At 41.6% G+C, this 18,279-nt stretch overlaps 1 protein-coding gene across 3 annotated transcripts in view; it reads right to left on the reverse strand.

Moving 5' to 3' along the window:
* The window catches only part of Tbc1d22b (TBC1 domain family member 22B), an 85,205-nt gene extending 71,139 nt beyond the window's left edge, over nucleotides 1-14,066 (reverse strand). For 2 of the 3 annotated variants that reach the window (XM_046450669.1, XM_046450666.1), the window contains exons 1-2: nucleotides 13,861-14,066; nucleotides 919-975 (exon numbers count right to left, since the gene is read on the reverse strand). In XM_046450669.1, coding sequence (XP_046306625.1) covers nucleotides 919-975; nucleotides 13,861-13,916 — 113 coding nt within the window. In that variant the 5' untranslated portion in view covers nucleotides 13,917-14,066. The remainder of the gene's footprint in view (nucleotides 1-918; nucleotides 976-13,860) is intronic. The other variant, XM_058581421.1, reaches the window with a different exon arrangement.
* Between the last annotated feature and the right edge of the window lie 4,213 nt (nucleotides 14,067-18,279).

Genomic DNA, 18,279 nt, shown 5'->3' on the forward strand with positions numbered 1-18,279 from the left:
TCTAAAAATTATCTGTGCTGTGCCCATTCATCCCTCTTTCCACCTCAACCCCACCAACCAGTGATCTTTTTACTGTCTCCAGAGATTTGCCTTTTCCAGAAAGTCATATAATTGGAATTACAGTTTGCACATTATCTTTACTTCCCCACTGATTTTGTAAAGGAAGGAAGGGTAGATATTATGACACAGGAGCCAAGAGGGTGACAACTTAGGTCTGTACTTCCCAAATCATTAGCTTTCCTCACACACTACAGCTCTTCTAGAAAACAAGTTCAAAAATTAAGCATACCCAAAGACAAAGGCCAAAGTTCCGAGCTGAGAAGGTGACCTACCAGCTCATTTAAATTCACCGTAATGAGTGATACCCATGAAAGAAAGGGGTAATAAAGTGAAAATTGGGGGTATGGATACATACTCACAAAACGTGGATTAAACCACAGTCTCTGTTGTACTTAAAAAGAATATATTAAGAGTTTTACTAGAGTCATAGTCTCCAGTGGGGTTCTAACTCTACTGTACGTATGCCTGGGATTCCTTGAATTTGTCAAATTCAAGACCTAAAGAACACCAGCCCACAGTTACATGCTATTTGCCCTGGTTCTCACAGTGTGAGGGAGGCGGGTCAGGCCTACTTATATTCAGAAGCAGAGAGCCCCAGAAACCAGATCTCCTGCTGGAAGATGGGGAGAGTGGTCACCGATCCATAGGTTTCAGGGATAATATTCACAAAACCTCCGAAGTGAGATAATTTCCCATTTAGTAACGGACCATTTAGAGATAAGAAAAATGCTCATCTCCTGGTTCAAAATAGGGCAGAGAAAGAGCTACAAAAGGACAAAATGGAAATGGTCACTTCAACAAAATAGGAGAGGGTGATGCAAGAAGTAGAAGCATAAAAGGAAAAATGTCTTGACTTACTTTTTGGTGAGTCGGGGGTCCAAAGGAGGGTGTTGTGCTCCATACACCGGCTGGATACTAAAAAAAGAAACAGGAAGAAGCAGGTGGTCAAGAAGCCACACATGTGGGCTGAGTACCATCTGTCACCAAATTGGATGGGACCTTTGAGAAATAGGTTACCTCCTAGAACAACTCAACCAGGAGACACTAATCTACTGGGGGGAAAAATGGCAGGGGTGGGGAGCTGAGGTTTTAGCTCAGTGGTAGAGTACCTTTCTAGCATGCATAAGGCTGAGCTCAATGCCTAGCACTCCCCATACACACACGCTGTAGTCTTGGGGGCTGCAGTACATGCAGCTCAGTGGCAATACAAGTGCTTAACATGCACAAGGCCTTAGGTTCACTCCCCAGCACAAAATGAAATAAATTTTTTAAAAAAATTTAATGTTTTAAAAAGTCTTTTGATAGGCATGGTGCACACCTATAATCCTGTTTGGGAGGCTGAAGCAGGAAGATCACAAGTTCAAAGCCAGCCTCAGCAACGACAAGGCACTAAGCAACTCAGCAAGACCTTATCTCTAAATAAAATACAAAATAGGGAGCTAGTGATATAGCTCAGTTGGTAGAGTGCCTGTCTTGCATGCACAGGCCCTGGGTTCAATCCCCAACACCACACACACACACACACACACACACACACACAAATAAAATACAAAATAGGCCTTGGAATGTGGCCAGTGGCTGAGTGCCCCTCAGTTCAATCCCCAGCAAAAAAATACATACATACATAAATAAAATTAAAAATGGTATGGGGATGTGGCTCAGTGGTTAAATGCCTCTAGTGTCAATCCTTGGTACAAAAAAAAAAAACAATCTCCTGCCTGAAGAAACCAGGAAAGGACAAATTTCAACTGAAATAAGTGGAAAAACTATAGCAAAAGGACCAGTACAGGACTAAGTCTCAAATTTGAGACTTTATGGTTGTAGAAGAGAGTGTGAAGGTAATATAACAGACAATGTTAAAATAGAAAAGAGGAAAATGAGTACAAATAAGTACCTTAACTTTCTCATCTTTGAGAGCTCACAAAATATTTAAGCTGATAGCTCAAACAACAGAAGCATTAAGTATATTTTAAGATAGAAACAAGACCACAGTAATAGCACATTCCTGGAATCCCAGTGATTCAGGAGGCTAAGGCAGAAGGATTGCAAGTTCAAGGACAGCCTGGGCAACTCAGGGAAGCCCTGTCTCAAAATTTAAAAAAGAAAAAAAAAAAAGGGGCCGGGAGCATGGCTCCATGGAAGAGTGTCCCTCCCCTGGGTTCAACCCTCAGTACTACAAAAAACTAAAGACAAATAATTTTATGTTTATGTTTGATTTGTTTTGTGATGCTGAGAATCAAACCCAAGGCCTTCTGCATGCTAGGCAACTGCTCTTCTGTTGAGCTACTACACCCTTGCCTTTAAGCAAATAAATTTATAAAATAAATAATATAAGGAAATGAAAGTAGGTGGGGAGAGAAGAAGCAAGAAACATAACTATGGATTTAATCATTGTTCATTGTGGGAATCAACAGATAATGTCTGAAGAAATATGATATAAAGTTTTAAGTACAGCCAGGCCTGGTGACACTGAGCTGTAATCCTAGCAACTCGGAAGGCTGAGGCAGGAGGACAGAAAGACCCTATATCAAAATTAAAAAGTATATGGGGGCTGGAGATAGCACAGTTGGTAGAGTGCTTGCCTTCATGCATAAGGCCCTGGGTTCAATCCCCAGCACCAACAAAAAAGAAAAAAATATATATATATAAAAAGGACTGGGGGTATACCTCAGTGGTAGGACACCCCTTGGTTCAATTCCCAGTACCATTAGAAAAATACACACACACACACACACAAAGTCATTAAAATTTTTAAAAAATTTTTCCAAATTATCAGAATAGATATATACAGGCCCCCACAAAAACAGGCACAGTCTGTGTAGTGAAATATTTTTTTAGTAAAAGATTTTTTTTAAAGAAAATATTGAAAATAGAACTAAGACTAATATGTTAGCTATTCCAATAAATATAAATGGGCTGAAGTTACCTATTAAAAGAAAAGGATTATTATGAACTGGTTAAATAAATTACAGTACACTAGGCTAGGGATGAAGTTCAGTGGAGAGCACTTACCAAGCACACATGAGGCCCGGTGTTCAATTCCCAGCATCACAAAATAAATCAAATTACAGCACATCCTTTTTTATTTTGTTTTGTAATGGAGCTTGGACCCAGAAGTGCTGAACCACTGAGCTACACCGGCCCAACCTTTTTTTTCTCTCACTGTGCCCGACACAGTCCATCTTTTAAAAGGAATGAGGCAGTTCTAAATCCACTGACATGAAACAAACTGAGACATTAATTGAAAACAGATGCATACTATAGGTATGATACCATTTTTGTAAAAATCTTTTAAATGTCCACACATAATTATGTATGATTAAGTTGGTATATTTTTAGAGTATCTCAGAACATACAAGACACCAGTAGCAGCGGTTAAGAAAAGGAGTCTAATGACTGAAGGACAGGACAGGCTCCAAGGAGACTAGGTTTGTGTTACAAACCCTTTTGTGCCTTTCCTGCTCAGTATCATCTACAAGTATCACCTCTGCAAGAAATAAGTCAAGCAACCTTAAGAAGGTTGGAAGGTTTAAATGGGATGATGTGTCAAAAGCCCTTTAGCACAATTCCTGGTGGGTGGTAATATTCACTTAATGGTAAGCAGGTAGTGCGATAGCTTTGCAAACTTAGAACACTACTCAGCACACACGCAGTGCCAAAAAATGTTGGCTTTCTCCCTCCTTTCATTTTTATAATTTAATCCACACCCAATATTTAGAAAACAGAACAAGTTCACCAAGTACAGAGGTGATCCTAAAAATGCTTTTAAATAAAAATGTACGCAATCCAATCATTTTCACACTGATTTCTATTAAGAGTTCAGGGGAACCGTAGTGTACACCTGTAATTCCAGCTACTTGGGGAGGCTGAGGCAGGAGGATGACTAGTTCTAGGCTAGTCCGGGAAAACCAGCAAGACCCTATCTCAAAATAAAAAATAAAAAGGACCAGGGATATAGCTCAGTGGTAGAGCACCCCAGGTTCAATTCCCAGCACTGAAATAAATAAAATGAAGTTCAGAGGGGATTTTTTTCACCTATTACCTTTAGTTTTGGATACTTCCCCTTCCTTTTTAGCTATAAGAATCTCTACTCCTTAAATTTCTCTGGAAGTAAGTAATCTATAGTACTATGGACAGAAACACAAACTCTGATAAGCAAACAATACCACTCTAATGGATTTTGAAGAGTTTCCTAGGCTGGGGGAAAGGACAAAAAATAAGAGCCAAGCATGGTGGCATGCATCTGTAATCCCAGCAGCTCAGGAGGCTGAGGCAAGAGGATCATAAATTCGAAGCCAGTCTCAGCAACTCATCAAGGCTCTAAGTAACTTAGTGAGACCCTGTCTCAAAATAAAAAATAATAAGGGCGGGGTATGTGGCTCAGTGATTAAGTGGCCCTTGGGTTCAATTCCTGGTACAAATAAATAAATAAATAAATAACAACAAATACTAAAAATAAATAAATAAATAACAAGAAATCAAAGAGTAAAGATGAGCTCTGTGGTGCATGCCTATAATCCCAGCAGCTTGAGGGAGGCTGAGGCAGGAGGATCTTGAGTTCAAAGCCAGCCTTAGCAACAGTGACACACTAAGCAACTCAGCGAGACCCTGCCTCTAAATAAAATAAAAATAGGGCTGGGATGTGGCTCAGAGGTTGAGTGCCCCTGAGTTCAATACCCAGTATCAAAAAAAAAAAAAAAAAAAAAAGAGTAAAGGAGTGAAAATTTGGCTGAGAGAGAGAGAGAGGACTTAGGTTAAAAAAAAAAAAATTAAAACACAATGCAAAAAACCTAAAAGGTCCTTGATTTGTATTGCAGCATTTGCAGATATTCTCTGAGTACACTTGAACTCTCCAGGTCCACAAGTCCTCTTCTTAGTCAAACATAAAATCAGGGGATAAACTCTGCAAGAAGATCTCAATGGCTCAGTTAGATAGAAAAATAAGAGAGGATTCTTAACTGCTCTCTGTAAAAAGAGTCTTACCACCTGCCAGTAACACATGCAGAGAAAAAGCAGACCTAACCGAGCAGGCTAAAGGGCCAGAGGACATCAATTACCTAGGAAAGGAATCTTAAAATCATACTCGACTACTTTTTAAAGATGTCAGCGATGTGCTGGCACAGGCAGAAAGTCTAAGATAAATGATGGCCTTTATCAGCAAAGGTATCAGAGCCCAAATTGAATTTGTTAACACATTGCTGAACTAAACCATGATGAATCTGAACCTGGAACACTTTGTATAATAAATCAATTTAGTGCACCTCAAAAAGGCCAGGCAAGAAGTTAGGAAAGGAAACCAAAACGATCACAGAGGCTAAATGAAGATAAACTAAAAGAGCCTGACAATTAAGGTGCTCAATTTCCTGATTTTATAATTCACTTATCAGCCTGTTCCATCTCCACACCTCCCCAGCCCAAACTCAACTCTAGGAAAGACTGGTCTCCACTCCACCTTCCAAACATAATCTAATTATCAAATCAGGTTCTTTCCCCTATTCCAAATACTTTTCTATTTTCTTTGGTTCCAGGGATTGAACCCAGGGGCACTTAACCACTAAGCCACATCCCCAGTCCTTTTTATTATTGAGACAGGGTCTCATTAAGCTGCTTAGGGCCTCACTAAGTTGTTGAGGCTGGTCTTGAACTTCCAATCTGTCTGCCTCAGCCTTCCAAGCTGTTGGGATTACAGGGGTGCACCAACATGCCTGGATGCTTTTCTATTTTCCACATCCCTGTTCAAAACTGCATCCATCTTGCAGCATTCCCTTCAAATTCTATAACCTCACTGAGACTCTCCCTATCCCAACCACATAGCACCCACTAACCCAAGCACTCTCTGATTCCTTAACATACATAAATCAGGGCTTATCTATATACATTTTTAAAAATAAACTAGATTTAAATCCTAATGTAAGGCCCATTCATGTAGGTGATCAATACCCAGTTTCACAAATAAGAAACTATGGAGTTCAGACCCCTAGCACACACCTCTCCATTCCCCCTAGGGAGCCACTTACAGAGTCTGACATACTTCACACTCATTTTTTATTTTCTATGTGTGTATCCCAAAACAATACAAAAGGTCGCTTTGCATATTTTTAAAGTTTATATTAATGCCACCCCACTGTAAATATGACTTACTTTGACTCCGACTCACAATGCTATTTTAAATTTTATATAATTTCATGGGTGGCTGGCTGATATCTAACAAAGGTTTTAAGAAAAAAATTTCTTAAAACAGTATAAAAGCATTTAATTGACATTTTTTGAATACTCAAAAAAAGTACAAAGAATAATACAAAAAATATCCATGAGCTCATCACCGATTTCACAAATGTTAACATTTGTCACATTTAGTTTAAGAATATAAAGCACTAGCCGGGTGCATACCTTTAATCCCAGTTACTCAGGAGGCTGAGGCAGGAGGATCACAGGTTCAAAGCCAACCTCAGCAACTTAGCAAGGCCCTAAGCAACTTAGTGAGACCCTGTCTCTAAATAGAATATAAAAAAGGGCTAGGGATGTGGACCAATGGTTAAGTATCCCAGTTTCAATCTCTGGCACCAAATAAATAAATTAACTGATTAATTAAAAAATAAATTTAAAACAGAATATAAAGCACGAGAGAGACCACTGATGTCCAATTCCCATTCACTCCCTTCCCAAGAACCACTCTTCTGAAGTTGAAGGGTATCCAGTATCCCTTCCATCTTTTGTTACAATTTTTAAAAAATTCTTATTTTTGATTGACACATGGTAATTAAACATATTTGTGGCATACAGTGTGACATTCTTATACATATTTACAATGTGTGATTTTTTTTTCCAATGCTGGAGATTAAACCTCTGCCACTGTGCTACACTCCTGCCCTATATGCATATTGTACATCTTGATTTTTTTCACTCAACAATGTGTTTTCACCCAGCTCCACTTTTAAGTTTTTCTGATTACAAAAGTAACATATGCTTAGTGGAAAAACCGGAAAGTCAATTATACACAGCGTCTTCACCAGGGGAAGCCATGGTGCCAAGCACATTTTCGGCTTCTAGAAAGCCATGGTCTTTTTCTGAAGTGTTCTCACCACCTGGCAGAGCACAACACACACCAGCAGGCATTTCACAATAGTCAGTGAGTAAAAATTGGAATTCTACAAAACCCAGACTCTGCTCAAGCTGACTCTTCTCCAGCTACAGCTGAAAATTAGAGGCGAGTCCGCTGCAGCTCAGAGAAACCGCGCTGCATCCGCAGAGAAAAGCCCTGGGTGAGCCGCCTGGGCGACAGAGGGAGTAAAAGTCAGGCTTAACCTCTGTCATTCTCTTTAATGAAACCAACACCACGCCATGGATTTGCATAGCTGTTTTACCAGTTGCAACAGTACAAAAACCTTGGTAGGGAAAAAATCAACAGGTATTTGTTTGGCACTGACAAAGGAGCTAAAGCAAATATGGGAAGAGAGTTACCCAATTTCAATGCCAAACATGTTGGCAACTGAGTCAGGTTCACACTTGCGCTCCATGGACGTCTTCCAAAACTGGGGCTGTATGCTGTCTCAGTGGTAATTTAGTATCTTCTAGTCACTTACTTTATCAGAAAAAAACACTTCCAGGCCAAGAAGATGTTGTAATGGACCTGCCCATACAAGCCGGGACCATTGCACTAAGTCTATTATCAGATTCATTAATGTTATGAAAAATGACCAAGCAACACAGAAGGTTTTTGATAAAAATACATGGTGCCTCAGTAATTCAAGTAACATTAGCCACTTTCTTAACACCTGCCCAGCCCATCCTGCTGGGTGGGAAGAGAACCCAGGGCCTTGCCCACACCAGGCAAACTGAATTACACCCCCAGCCCTCAATTCTTTTTCATGCTAATACAACTTTCTTGACTTTAGGAATTACATTTTGCTTGAAAAGAGGGAGAAGCCCTTCCCAGTAGGATTAGAAATTAGAATGTGGGGAATGAGCCAGGCTCTCATTTGTATCTCCCATTCCAAGTGTTTTCCCCCATCTTTTTGCTGGAAATGTCCACACCCTAGACTGGAAGAGCTGCTGCCACAGAGGGAGTGTGAACCTTAGCAGAGACAGGAGGAGGGAGAAGCAGAGTCAGAGAGCACTGCAGCAGGGGTCAAGAAATCCGCACTGTGGTGTGGGGCAAGTCACTTTCCCTCTCTGGCCTGTTCCTTCATCTATAGCGGCTTTATCAGTCCTGAGTTCTAACATTCTACAGTTTCATGGCTCTCGGATGTTCATCCAGGTCATCTAATTTGCTACTTTCAAAAGCACAAAATAGAAAAGCCCACCTTCAGCCCCACCCACTCAACTCTCCGCCTATCCATCCATAGGAGCATCTAGCATGACAGAGCAAGAGAGAAATATCCATTCACGTAGGTCGGAGCTGGTAGAATTTGAATTTAACCCTCAACTTCAGGACTGGTAGGGGTCTCAGAGCTCAATCCAAACCTTTCAGAGGTAAGGAAATCCAGCGGGGAGTTGTTTTTTTCTCTGGAGTTTTGACACCACAGTCTGACCACCTAACTCAGAAACCTTCTTGGCACCTCCTTCTCCCCTGCGACCTACTGATCCACTCTCCATTTCCACTATCACTGCCCTGGTCTAAGCCAGCATCACCTTTCCCACTACTGGATGCCAGCCGCCTCTAATGAGCCTCCCACACGCACACTGATCTCCCCGGGGCTGAAGGGTGGAGCTGGAGTGTGGGACTGTGCAATGTGTGTGGGAAGAGTGTTGGTCCCAATAACTGGGGGACCTCCTGGAATTTAGTGAGCAGGGGCCAGGGATGTTAAATGTTTTATAGTCACTGGGGCTGGGAATATGGCTTATTGGTGAAATGCTTGCCTAGCATGGGTGAGGTCCCTGTTTTTTTTTCCCAGCACAGGGGAAAAAAAAAAAAAGGAGTCCTGCGGCCACTGAAAAACACTGGTCCAAACCATTCTCCACAAACAGCCAGAATGGTTTTGGTTTTGTGGTGCTGGACATACTGGGCTCTAGTTGCACTAACCATTGCACTAATCGCCAGCAGGATATTTTTATAAATGCAAATCTCCCCCCACCATGTTAACTCCCCACACCATGGTCTCCTACTACTCTTGGGATTAAAATCAGAGTCCTTGGCTCCAAGCCCTGTTCTGACCAAATCTCATGATGAGTATTTGGGGGTAGGTGGGTAAGCGGGGGGAGTGGGAGGGAGTGGAACCAGCTTTTTCTCTATTTTGTATTGTTTGTTTTTTTCAATATATAACCAGTCAGTATCTTGTCAATACAGTCAGCCAATTGATTAACCTCAAAATAAATAAATAAAAGATCAGAGTCCTTAACTTGGGTTGCTTTTTTGTTTTTGGTACCAGGGATGTAACCCAGAGGTGCTTTACCACTGAGCCACATTTCCCAGCCTTTTTTATCTTTTATTTTTGAGACAGGGACTCACTAAATTGCTTAGGGTCCCCCAGGGCTGGCCTCAAATTTCAGAGGTAAGGAAATCCAGCAGGCAATACTTCAGTACTTTATCCTACAACTTAGCCTTTTCTCTGGAGCTTTGACACCATAGTCTGACCACCTACATCAGAAACCTCCTTGGCACTTGTGATCCTCCTGCCTCAGCGTCCCAAGTCACTGGGATTACAGGCATGTGCCCCCACGCTCTGCCTAACTTGTAGGTTAAGAGAGCCCAAATAATGACGCAAGTCATTCTGAAATTGGTATTTAGTATATTTATCTGTACTCTACATAAATATACCATTGAACTGAAGGACCTGAAGACAGAGAATCTGAATTTTATTCTCACAAATGGGAGGTCTGTAGAGGGGCAATAAGGGAAGCAGGAAGACCAACCAGGAGGCTACAGCAGTTGTCAGGCAGGAGAAGACTCAGTGTGACCCAGGTACCAGGGGTAGGAGTGGTAAGAACAACTCGGATCTGGGATATATGTTGATGTGCCAACAGGACTTGTTGACTGGATGTGGAAAGAAGGGAAAGAGTCACAGACCTTAGGATGTGGGGCCTGAGAAACTTGGTGAGTGGTGGGACCACTGAGATGGGAAAAGCAGCTTTGTAGTTGCGGGGAGGGAGGATGTGAAATCCAGAGTTCTGGCTGGATGTGTGACGTATGAGGGGCCTATCAGACCACCATGTGCAGATGCATTAGTTGTTCAAGATTCATGACAAAAGCACCAGGACTCAGATTTCGCTCAATCAAATTCAAGACTCTTCTCTCAGTGGTTCTCAAAGTGCTGCCCCTACACCACCAAGCAGCTGTTGTACATGGGGTTTTTATGAGAAACTCAACTGTTCACATTCCCCCGCCCCAGACCTACTGAATCAGGTAGGTCTGAAGTTTGAGAATCCTTGCTGAAAATCATATTCCTCATCACTAATGAAACCTAATAGCCACAGCTGCCCTACCTTAGGCTTGTATCTCCATAAACTTTCTACCTAATTAACAGTGGATGGTGGTTTTGTTCTCCTCTCTGCAGTGGGCTCACTGAGGGTTCCAGCAACACAACTGATCAGTTTTTCAATTCCAGTTGCCCTATTCATAGTTTCCCTAAGTGGAAAAAACCCAAATGTCCATCAACTGATGAATGGATCAACAAAATGTGGTATCTCTGTACAGTGAAATATTATTCAGTCATAAAAAAGGATACAGTACTAATGCATGCTACGATACAAAAATGTGCTGAAATTGGTAATGGTTAGACAAAACCATCTATACTCTAAATAAATATACTAAATACCATTGAATTGTACACTTTAAAAAGATGAGTTTTGGGGTATGTGCATTTTCAATGACATTGTTATTTTTAAAAGAATGTTTCATTCATTCTGAATTAGGCTATTTTGTTTAATAAAATTCCTATTTGTTGTCACTTAAGTCATTAAAGTCATGATCAAAGAAAGTGAAAGTAACCCGCTACTGCTTTGACTTTTTTTTTTTGGGGGGAGGGGGTACCAGGGATTAAAACTAGAGGCACTTAACCACTGAGCCACACCCCCATCCCTTTTTAATTTTGAGATAGGCTCTTGCTAAGTTGCTGAGGCTGGCTTTGAACTTGCAATTCTCCTGCCTCAGCCTCTTGAACCTCTGAGATTACTGGTGAACATCACTGCACTCAAATGATTTTTTACCTTTCAATTTGCAAAGAAGAGCAAATTAGTTTCATTTCTAGGTTGCCGTGAACCTAGCACATGGTCATTTGTGTCACTGCCCTAGGAGAAAGTTTTTTTTTTCAAGACTGAAAGAGTCCAGATGTAAGAGTTTTATCTTTTAGAAAATGCCTTAAACCAAAAGCACTTTTCCATCTAAAAGACCGTTAGTTTTTTTCCATTAACTAGGAGCTCCCAGGGTTTCCCTGCTAAAAATACACAGCTGAATGATATTTCTTTTCAATAAACAAAGAGACCAACAATTACTATGAACTATGGCAACATTTTAATGCCTTAGAATAAACAAGACAAATAATTGTACTGGTATAAGAATCTGAGAAACATTCTTTTAAACGTATATTGCTGTAATAGTAACAGTAATGTTAAAAATTACTATTTATTGTGAATAATGTGCTAAAATACTATCCTAGGTTTTTTAAAAAATAGGATATTTCTTTTAGTCCTCACAGTAACCCCAAGGAATGTATTTTTTCCCTAATTTCATAGATATGGAAACTGAGGTCTGGAGAGATTATCAATTATCTGTCCTTTGTCACACATGTTAAGAGAGCCCAAATAATAATCCAAGTTGTTCTGACCTCAAAAATTATCTTCTCTAGCCCTGTATATTCTTCAGAATGAAAAAGGAAACCAAAAAATTGAAGAAACTGAAAAATCTTCTTCCTATCTCACAAAAGTAGTATTTTTAAAAAGATGACTATGCTGGGCACAGTGGTACATGCCCGTAGTCTCAGCTACTCAAGAGGCTGAGTGAGAGGCCAGTCTTGGCAATTTAGTAAAAAACCCTATCTCAAAATTTTAAAAAAAGGACTGGGGATAATAGCTCAGTTGGTGGAGTACTTGCCTCCTGTGCACAAAGCCCTGAGATCAATCTCCAGCACCAAAAAAAAAAAAAAAAAAGACTATTCCTAAAATCCAGTAGAAGAAATATAGACTAAAAAAAGATAGTTAATAACAAGCTGGGTGTGGTGGCCCATGCCTGTAATCCCAGCAGCTCAGGAGGCTGAGGCAGGAGGATTTAGAGTTCAAAACCAGCCTCAGCAACTTAATGCTCTCAGCAATTTAGCAAGGTCCTAAGCAACTCAGAAAGACCCTGTCTCTAAATAAAAAACATAAAAGGACTGGGGATTTGGCTCAGTGGTAAAGCACCCCTGGGTTCAATCCTTGATCAGAAAAAAAAAAAAAAAAAAGATAGTTAATAACAAGCAGCAGTCAGAGGCACAGAAGACCAGGCCACGAACCATATCTCCTATTGCTGCTTCCTGATTTAACAGTTTTCCCACTGATTCTGATTATAATCTTAGATTGTTGAAATTTAATGATTTCTCTATGGAAAACCCCAGAGAACAACAGTTAGCACAACTGGAGAGCTCACAAGACCAGGAAGGAAAAGGATTCAGAGGGCAGGAAGTGGTGCTTATCTAAAAACACAGAACATCTTTAGCACTGATATTAACACTGTTATTCCACAGCACTTTAATCTGAAGCTATCTTTGTCTTTCTTTGTATTATTTTAATATAATACTAAAAGCTGACTCCCACCCTATTCAACATATATCTAATAGAATCTTAAATGTAATAAGACAGTTACATAGCCAGATCTCTTTGCTTAAAGAAAGAAGGAAAAATCACAAGGTCAAAGGATTATCCCAGAAGGAAAAGACCTTAATCTATTAGGAAAGGTGGCATGTGGGGCAAACCAAACATGAATTTTATCACTAAGTAATCTGTGGCTGGCAGAAATCTTAAATTCACAACTGAAACACACACTGCTCCTTTGACTTTTCAGGATTCTGCCCAAAACAAATTCAAACTGTAAACGAACAGTAGATTGATGAATGGACAATAGCTAGGAGTGTCAACACACATGGAGAAGTGGGGAAAACAGCTTAGAAGGTCTGCTCCCCAACTCTACAATTTAAGAATGAAAATTTTGGGTGCATTCGCACAAAAGAGCATAACTACGTAGGGGAGGGAGAGATTACTTTGGATTGGGAAAATCCTTAGAAAAAGGAATAACCCCGATTCTGTGGTCACCCTGTAATAATTCTCAATGGAAAAAGGCCAACTCAAGATAAAGTAAGATCAAGCTTAGGAATTGCTCACTTTTCCTGCTCCCAATTCCTCAGGCAGCCCACCAGAGCCCTTTGAGAATGCGGGGAAAAGATTCGTAGGTGCTGGACTGGGGGACCAAGGCAAGTGGCCATCCTCATGCAAGCAACCACCTGTGCTTGGTGGAGACCCCAGAGAAGGAGTCCTGTCTAGAGTGGGAAGCAGCTCTGGGTATGGCCCTCAGAGCCCAGGACCCACGGGCTACTCACCCAACTCCACTGCCCCTTAAACCAGGTCTCTGGCCACCTGCCAGTTGAAGTCACCCTCCTGAGACCTCCGCCCCTAGACCCCCGTGTACATCCCGCTTCCAGCGGTTCCCACAGTTCGCCCGCTCCTTAACGTGACAGCTGCCCTGCCACCGCCAGGCAGCCCCAGCTTTCCCAGCCTAGGTCCCTCAAAACCGGGCTTCCGGCCTCGGTGGCACCCCGGGCCCGCGGGATTGAGGGATTAGGATCTGGAAGGGTTTGGTCCAATCCCCTCTCCCTCTCAGCGTCCTGGGCTCACCTCCCCGGCAGCTTGGCGCTCCTCTTCCAAAACTGCTTGCTGTTCTCGGCGGCCATTGCTCTGGCCCGGGGGAAGCCTGGCAGGCGGGCCAGGGTGGTGGCCGGCGAGATGCCCCCAGGACCCCGCGATCTGAGGGCCAACCCAGGCCGCTTCCCCGCCGCCGGTCACCCGCTCCCAGCTCCTGGGGGCGCCATCTTGGATGTGGGCACCCCCCAACCCTGCGCCGCTGTCATTGGTGGGCTGCGCAGGCCCAGGCGGCGCGGGCCAATCGGAAGCCGGAATCCTGCAGGCCGCTGAAGCCCAACGGTAACGTCAGGGGCTGGGCACACAGGTGGAGAAGAAGGCGGAGCTTGGTGAGCAGGGAGGCGGGGCTGAAAGTTCCTACCACAGGAGGAGGAAACAGGTAAAGAGAGGGACCCGGGGGAAGGAAAGGCGCCCCTGAGGGGAAGGAGGTTCCTGAATCTATTATTATTTTTTTTTGGAAGGAGAGAGCATTAATATATATTTCTATAAATATAAATCTTTGGCCTATTTATAAAATCTCCCAATTCAGGGACACTCTGGTTATTTCTCTACCCTTTCTCATCCTGTTAAAATCCCAATATTTTTTTTTATGTGAAGAACGATTTTTACAGCTCCCCAGTTCAGGGTTGGTGACTGTTCAACATCTAACAGTTGGTTCATCAGAATCTCCCTCTCCTCTGTATTATTCAAATGAACTAACCCCTGTTTCAGTTCAGACTCTCACTTTCTCACTATGAGAACCCAGATGCTGACAAACAAGAGTTTAAGAAATGTTCTTATTTTTTCCATCCAATTCATATTACCAAGCACCCTTTATTTTGAGGACATAGAATATCTCCATGGCATCAATCACACAAGTCAAGGATATCCCCTCCCCAAAATCCTTAATTCCCCTAATTGATACATTTTAAATCTTTCACCGCTGGAATTTATTTTCAATCTAATTTTGACTCATAATGAGATCTAATATTAGGATTTTTGAATCCTATAAATATCTTGTCAGTGATTCTTGCTCTTTTTAAGTTTCTGTGGTTGTAGTCCCTTATGATTTGAGGGGAGACTCACCAGTCTAGAGTAATTTTGTTCCAACAAAGGACTATGAATTTGGGTTGATTGCCCTCCACTTCATCCCACTTACTACTAGCCCAAGGCCTTCCATACATTGGAGAATATTTAAGGAACACTCTCCCACATCCAAAGAAGGTCCTTCTTTTACGTGGTGTCCAATGGTATCTTTCTACATAGACATTACCCCCATTTTCAAGTTTCTTTTGTCCCTAATTTCAGAATTATAGGATGGTATAAAAGGGGTCATTGTTATTCTCTCTGAATCTTTAATGTGTCTATAGACTTTGTTCTTGTCTTCTTTTGGCACATTTAACCCATCAAACAACCCTCACCCCCAGTTTACCTGCCTTTCTCTCTCCCACCCCTTAGGATGCAGTGATTAGCACTGCTACTGAGCTCTAAGATGGGTGTCCTGAGTTTTTGTTGGAGCTGATGTTTCTATAATTATTCTGGGGTCAGAACTTTTACTGGTCTTTTGGACCTTAGAAGAACTGAGGTCTTGAAGAAAAGATTTCTTTCACCTTCTAGATCCCTTTCCTTGGTGGCAATTGGCAGTTCAGAGTTCATTCTCTTAAAGCCTGAATTGTCTTTTCTGATGTGAGCTGCCTTACACTTGGCCATGTGGCAAAACACTTGCCACCACACAGCCGACTCACATAGCTTTAGAAATGTTCCAGAAGATGCTCCCTATTGACTTGACATTTCATTCTCTGGAAAGGAAAGTATAATTTGTGTACCTATAGATGTCTCAAAGTATCTCTTTTTAAAAATCATTTATGAAATGTTAAATAACACTGATTCCCAGGGGATGTGTTTAACATTGCTTGATCCAGAGAAACTCTATTATTCTTCTTTGTTTTCTACATTTAAACCAGTTTTCCAGCCAAGTTTAAGAAAACAAACACTTCAAGCACCCAGTGATAACTTTTAAAGTATTGGTTGTAGGGCTGGTGATGTAGCTCAGAGGTAGACCGCTTCCCTAACATGCACAAGGCCCTGGGTTCAATCCCCAATATCAGGAAAAGATGAAAATAAATAAATATTTGATAGGGAAGCCAGGATTATAGGACTCTTTCTCACCACTCCCATGTCTACCCTAATAAACTAAACCAATCACACTCTTATAGCAGATTTTCTTTTTCTTTTTTATATTTTGGTACTGGGGATTGAACCCAGGGGCACTTAACCACTGAGCCACATTCTCATCCCTTTTTATTTTGTGATATATTTTTTATTTAGAGACAGGATCTCTCTAAGTTGCTGAAGACCTTGCTAAGTTGCTGAGGCTGGCTTTGAACTTGTGATCCTCCTACCTCAGCCTCCCGAGTAGCTGGAGTTACAAGTGTGCGCCACCACACCTGGCCTTATAGCAAATTTTATTAGGCCTCCCTGTTTCTACTCTTTCTCCCTTAGATTCTATTCCAAAAAACAATAGCCAAGGGAAGCCTTTTAAAGTGTAGGTCACATCATGTCACTCTTGGGCTCAAAACCTTGTAATGGCTCCCCTCACACTTTGTATAAAACCCAAGCTTCTTAAAGACCCTGCATGTTTTGGGCTAGGTGCAATAGCACATGCCTGTAATCCAGAGACTGGAGAGGCTGAGGCAGGAGAATCTCAGTCCAAGGCTAGCCTGAGCAACTTAGACTCTGTCTCAAAATAAATTTAAAAGGGCTGGGGATGTGGCTTAGTGAAAGAGGACCTCTGGATTCAATTGCCAGTACTGGGGGGCAGAAAAGAGATCCTGCATGCTTTGCTTCTACTCACAGCTCCAACTTCATCTCATTCGCTTTCCTAATCCTCTCCAACCACACTCCTAAGTCTCTTTTGCTATTCCTCGAACATCCTAAGCATGTTCCTACTTCCAGGTCTTTAAATTATCCATTTACTCTGCTTGGAATTCTCTCCCTCCAAATGATCCAGGTGGTTTCCTCCCTCATTTCATTCAGATATTCTCAAATGTCTTCTCCTTGGAGAGACCTGCCCTAACTGCCATTTTATTATTTTTTTAAAATATTTTGTTGTACGTGTACCTTTATTTTATTTACTTATTTATAGGCGGTGCTGAGGATCGAACTCAGTGCCTCACCCTTGCTAGGCAAGGGCTCTACCACTGAGCTACAGCCCCAGCCCCCCAACTGCCATTTTAATAGCAGGCTTCACCACTCTTTTTCCTTTTGTTTCTTTATTCTTTATTTCATTTTATGTTTTTCTTTTTTACGGGGTTGAACGTGAGGGCACTTTACTATGGAATGACATCACCAGTCCTTTTTATATTTTAATTTGAGAAAGGGTTTTGCCAGTTGCTGAGGGTCTCCCTAAGTTACTGAAGCTGGCCTCCAACTTGCAATCCTCCTGCCTCCGTTTCCCGAGTTGCTGGAATTAAAAGCATGCACTGCCATGCCTGGCCACTCTATATCTCTTCAATGCATTATTGAATTATATTGCCGTATTATGTTTTCCTTTGCTGTCTATCTCCATCCCTGAGAATGTAAATTCTACTAAGGCAAGGACTTTGTTTTGTTCCCTGCTGTGACTCCACCACCTACAAGAGAGCTAGGCACGTAGTAGGTACTTAATAAATACCTATAATGAGTAAGCGAATGAAGAATATAAACAATTCTTGTCTTTTGGTTCTATGTTGTTTATACACATTTTTTGTTAAGAAGGATTATGTTTTCTTACCCATTGTGAGATGGGTTTACTTTACCAAAGATTCTATAAGCTTTCCTACACTCTTGGTTGAAGAAGTCTTTGCCTCTTGAAAAAGAGTGTCTTCTTCAAACCCTGTTACAGCTTCAACACAATGTACCTGTACCTAGAATAATGACAGAGGGAGGCCATACTCTTAGCTAGGACATCCTTTAAATCAACCCTGTTCATTAAAGGGATGATAGCTATGGCAGCCAGATCACCCTCACATCAAACTTTGACCAACTAGAGGTGAAAGTCATTGGTTTGATGTTCCCAGGGGTTATTGGACCTCCCCCTTTTTTTCAATACTAGAAATTAAACCCAGGGATGCTCTAACACCTAGCTACATTCCCAGCCCTTTTATCTATTTTTTTATTCTGAGACAGGATCTTGCTACGTTGATGAGGCTGCCCTTGAACTTGCAATCCTCCTGCCTCAGCCTCCTGCGTAGCTTGGATCATAGGCGTGTGTCACTGCACTCAGCATTGGTGCTCTTTCATGACAGGCACTTACTGGTCCAATAGAGCAGTACTTCCTATACTTTATTGTATATCCAGAGCACTGGGGATCATGTTAAAGGACTAGATTCTGATTTACTTGTTCAAAGGTTTTACCTAAAACTGTGTATTTCTAGC

The sequence above is a fragment of the Marmota monax genome, unplaced genomic scaffold (genome assembly GCF_021218885.2).
Source record: "Marmota monax isolate L192 unplaced genomic scaffold, Marmota_monax_Labrador192_F-V1.1 WCK01_AAM20220418_F8-fsc00127, whole genome shotgun sequence".
NCBI lineage: Eukaryota > Metazoa > Chordata > Mammalia > Rodentia > Sciuridae > Marmota > Marmota monax.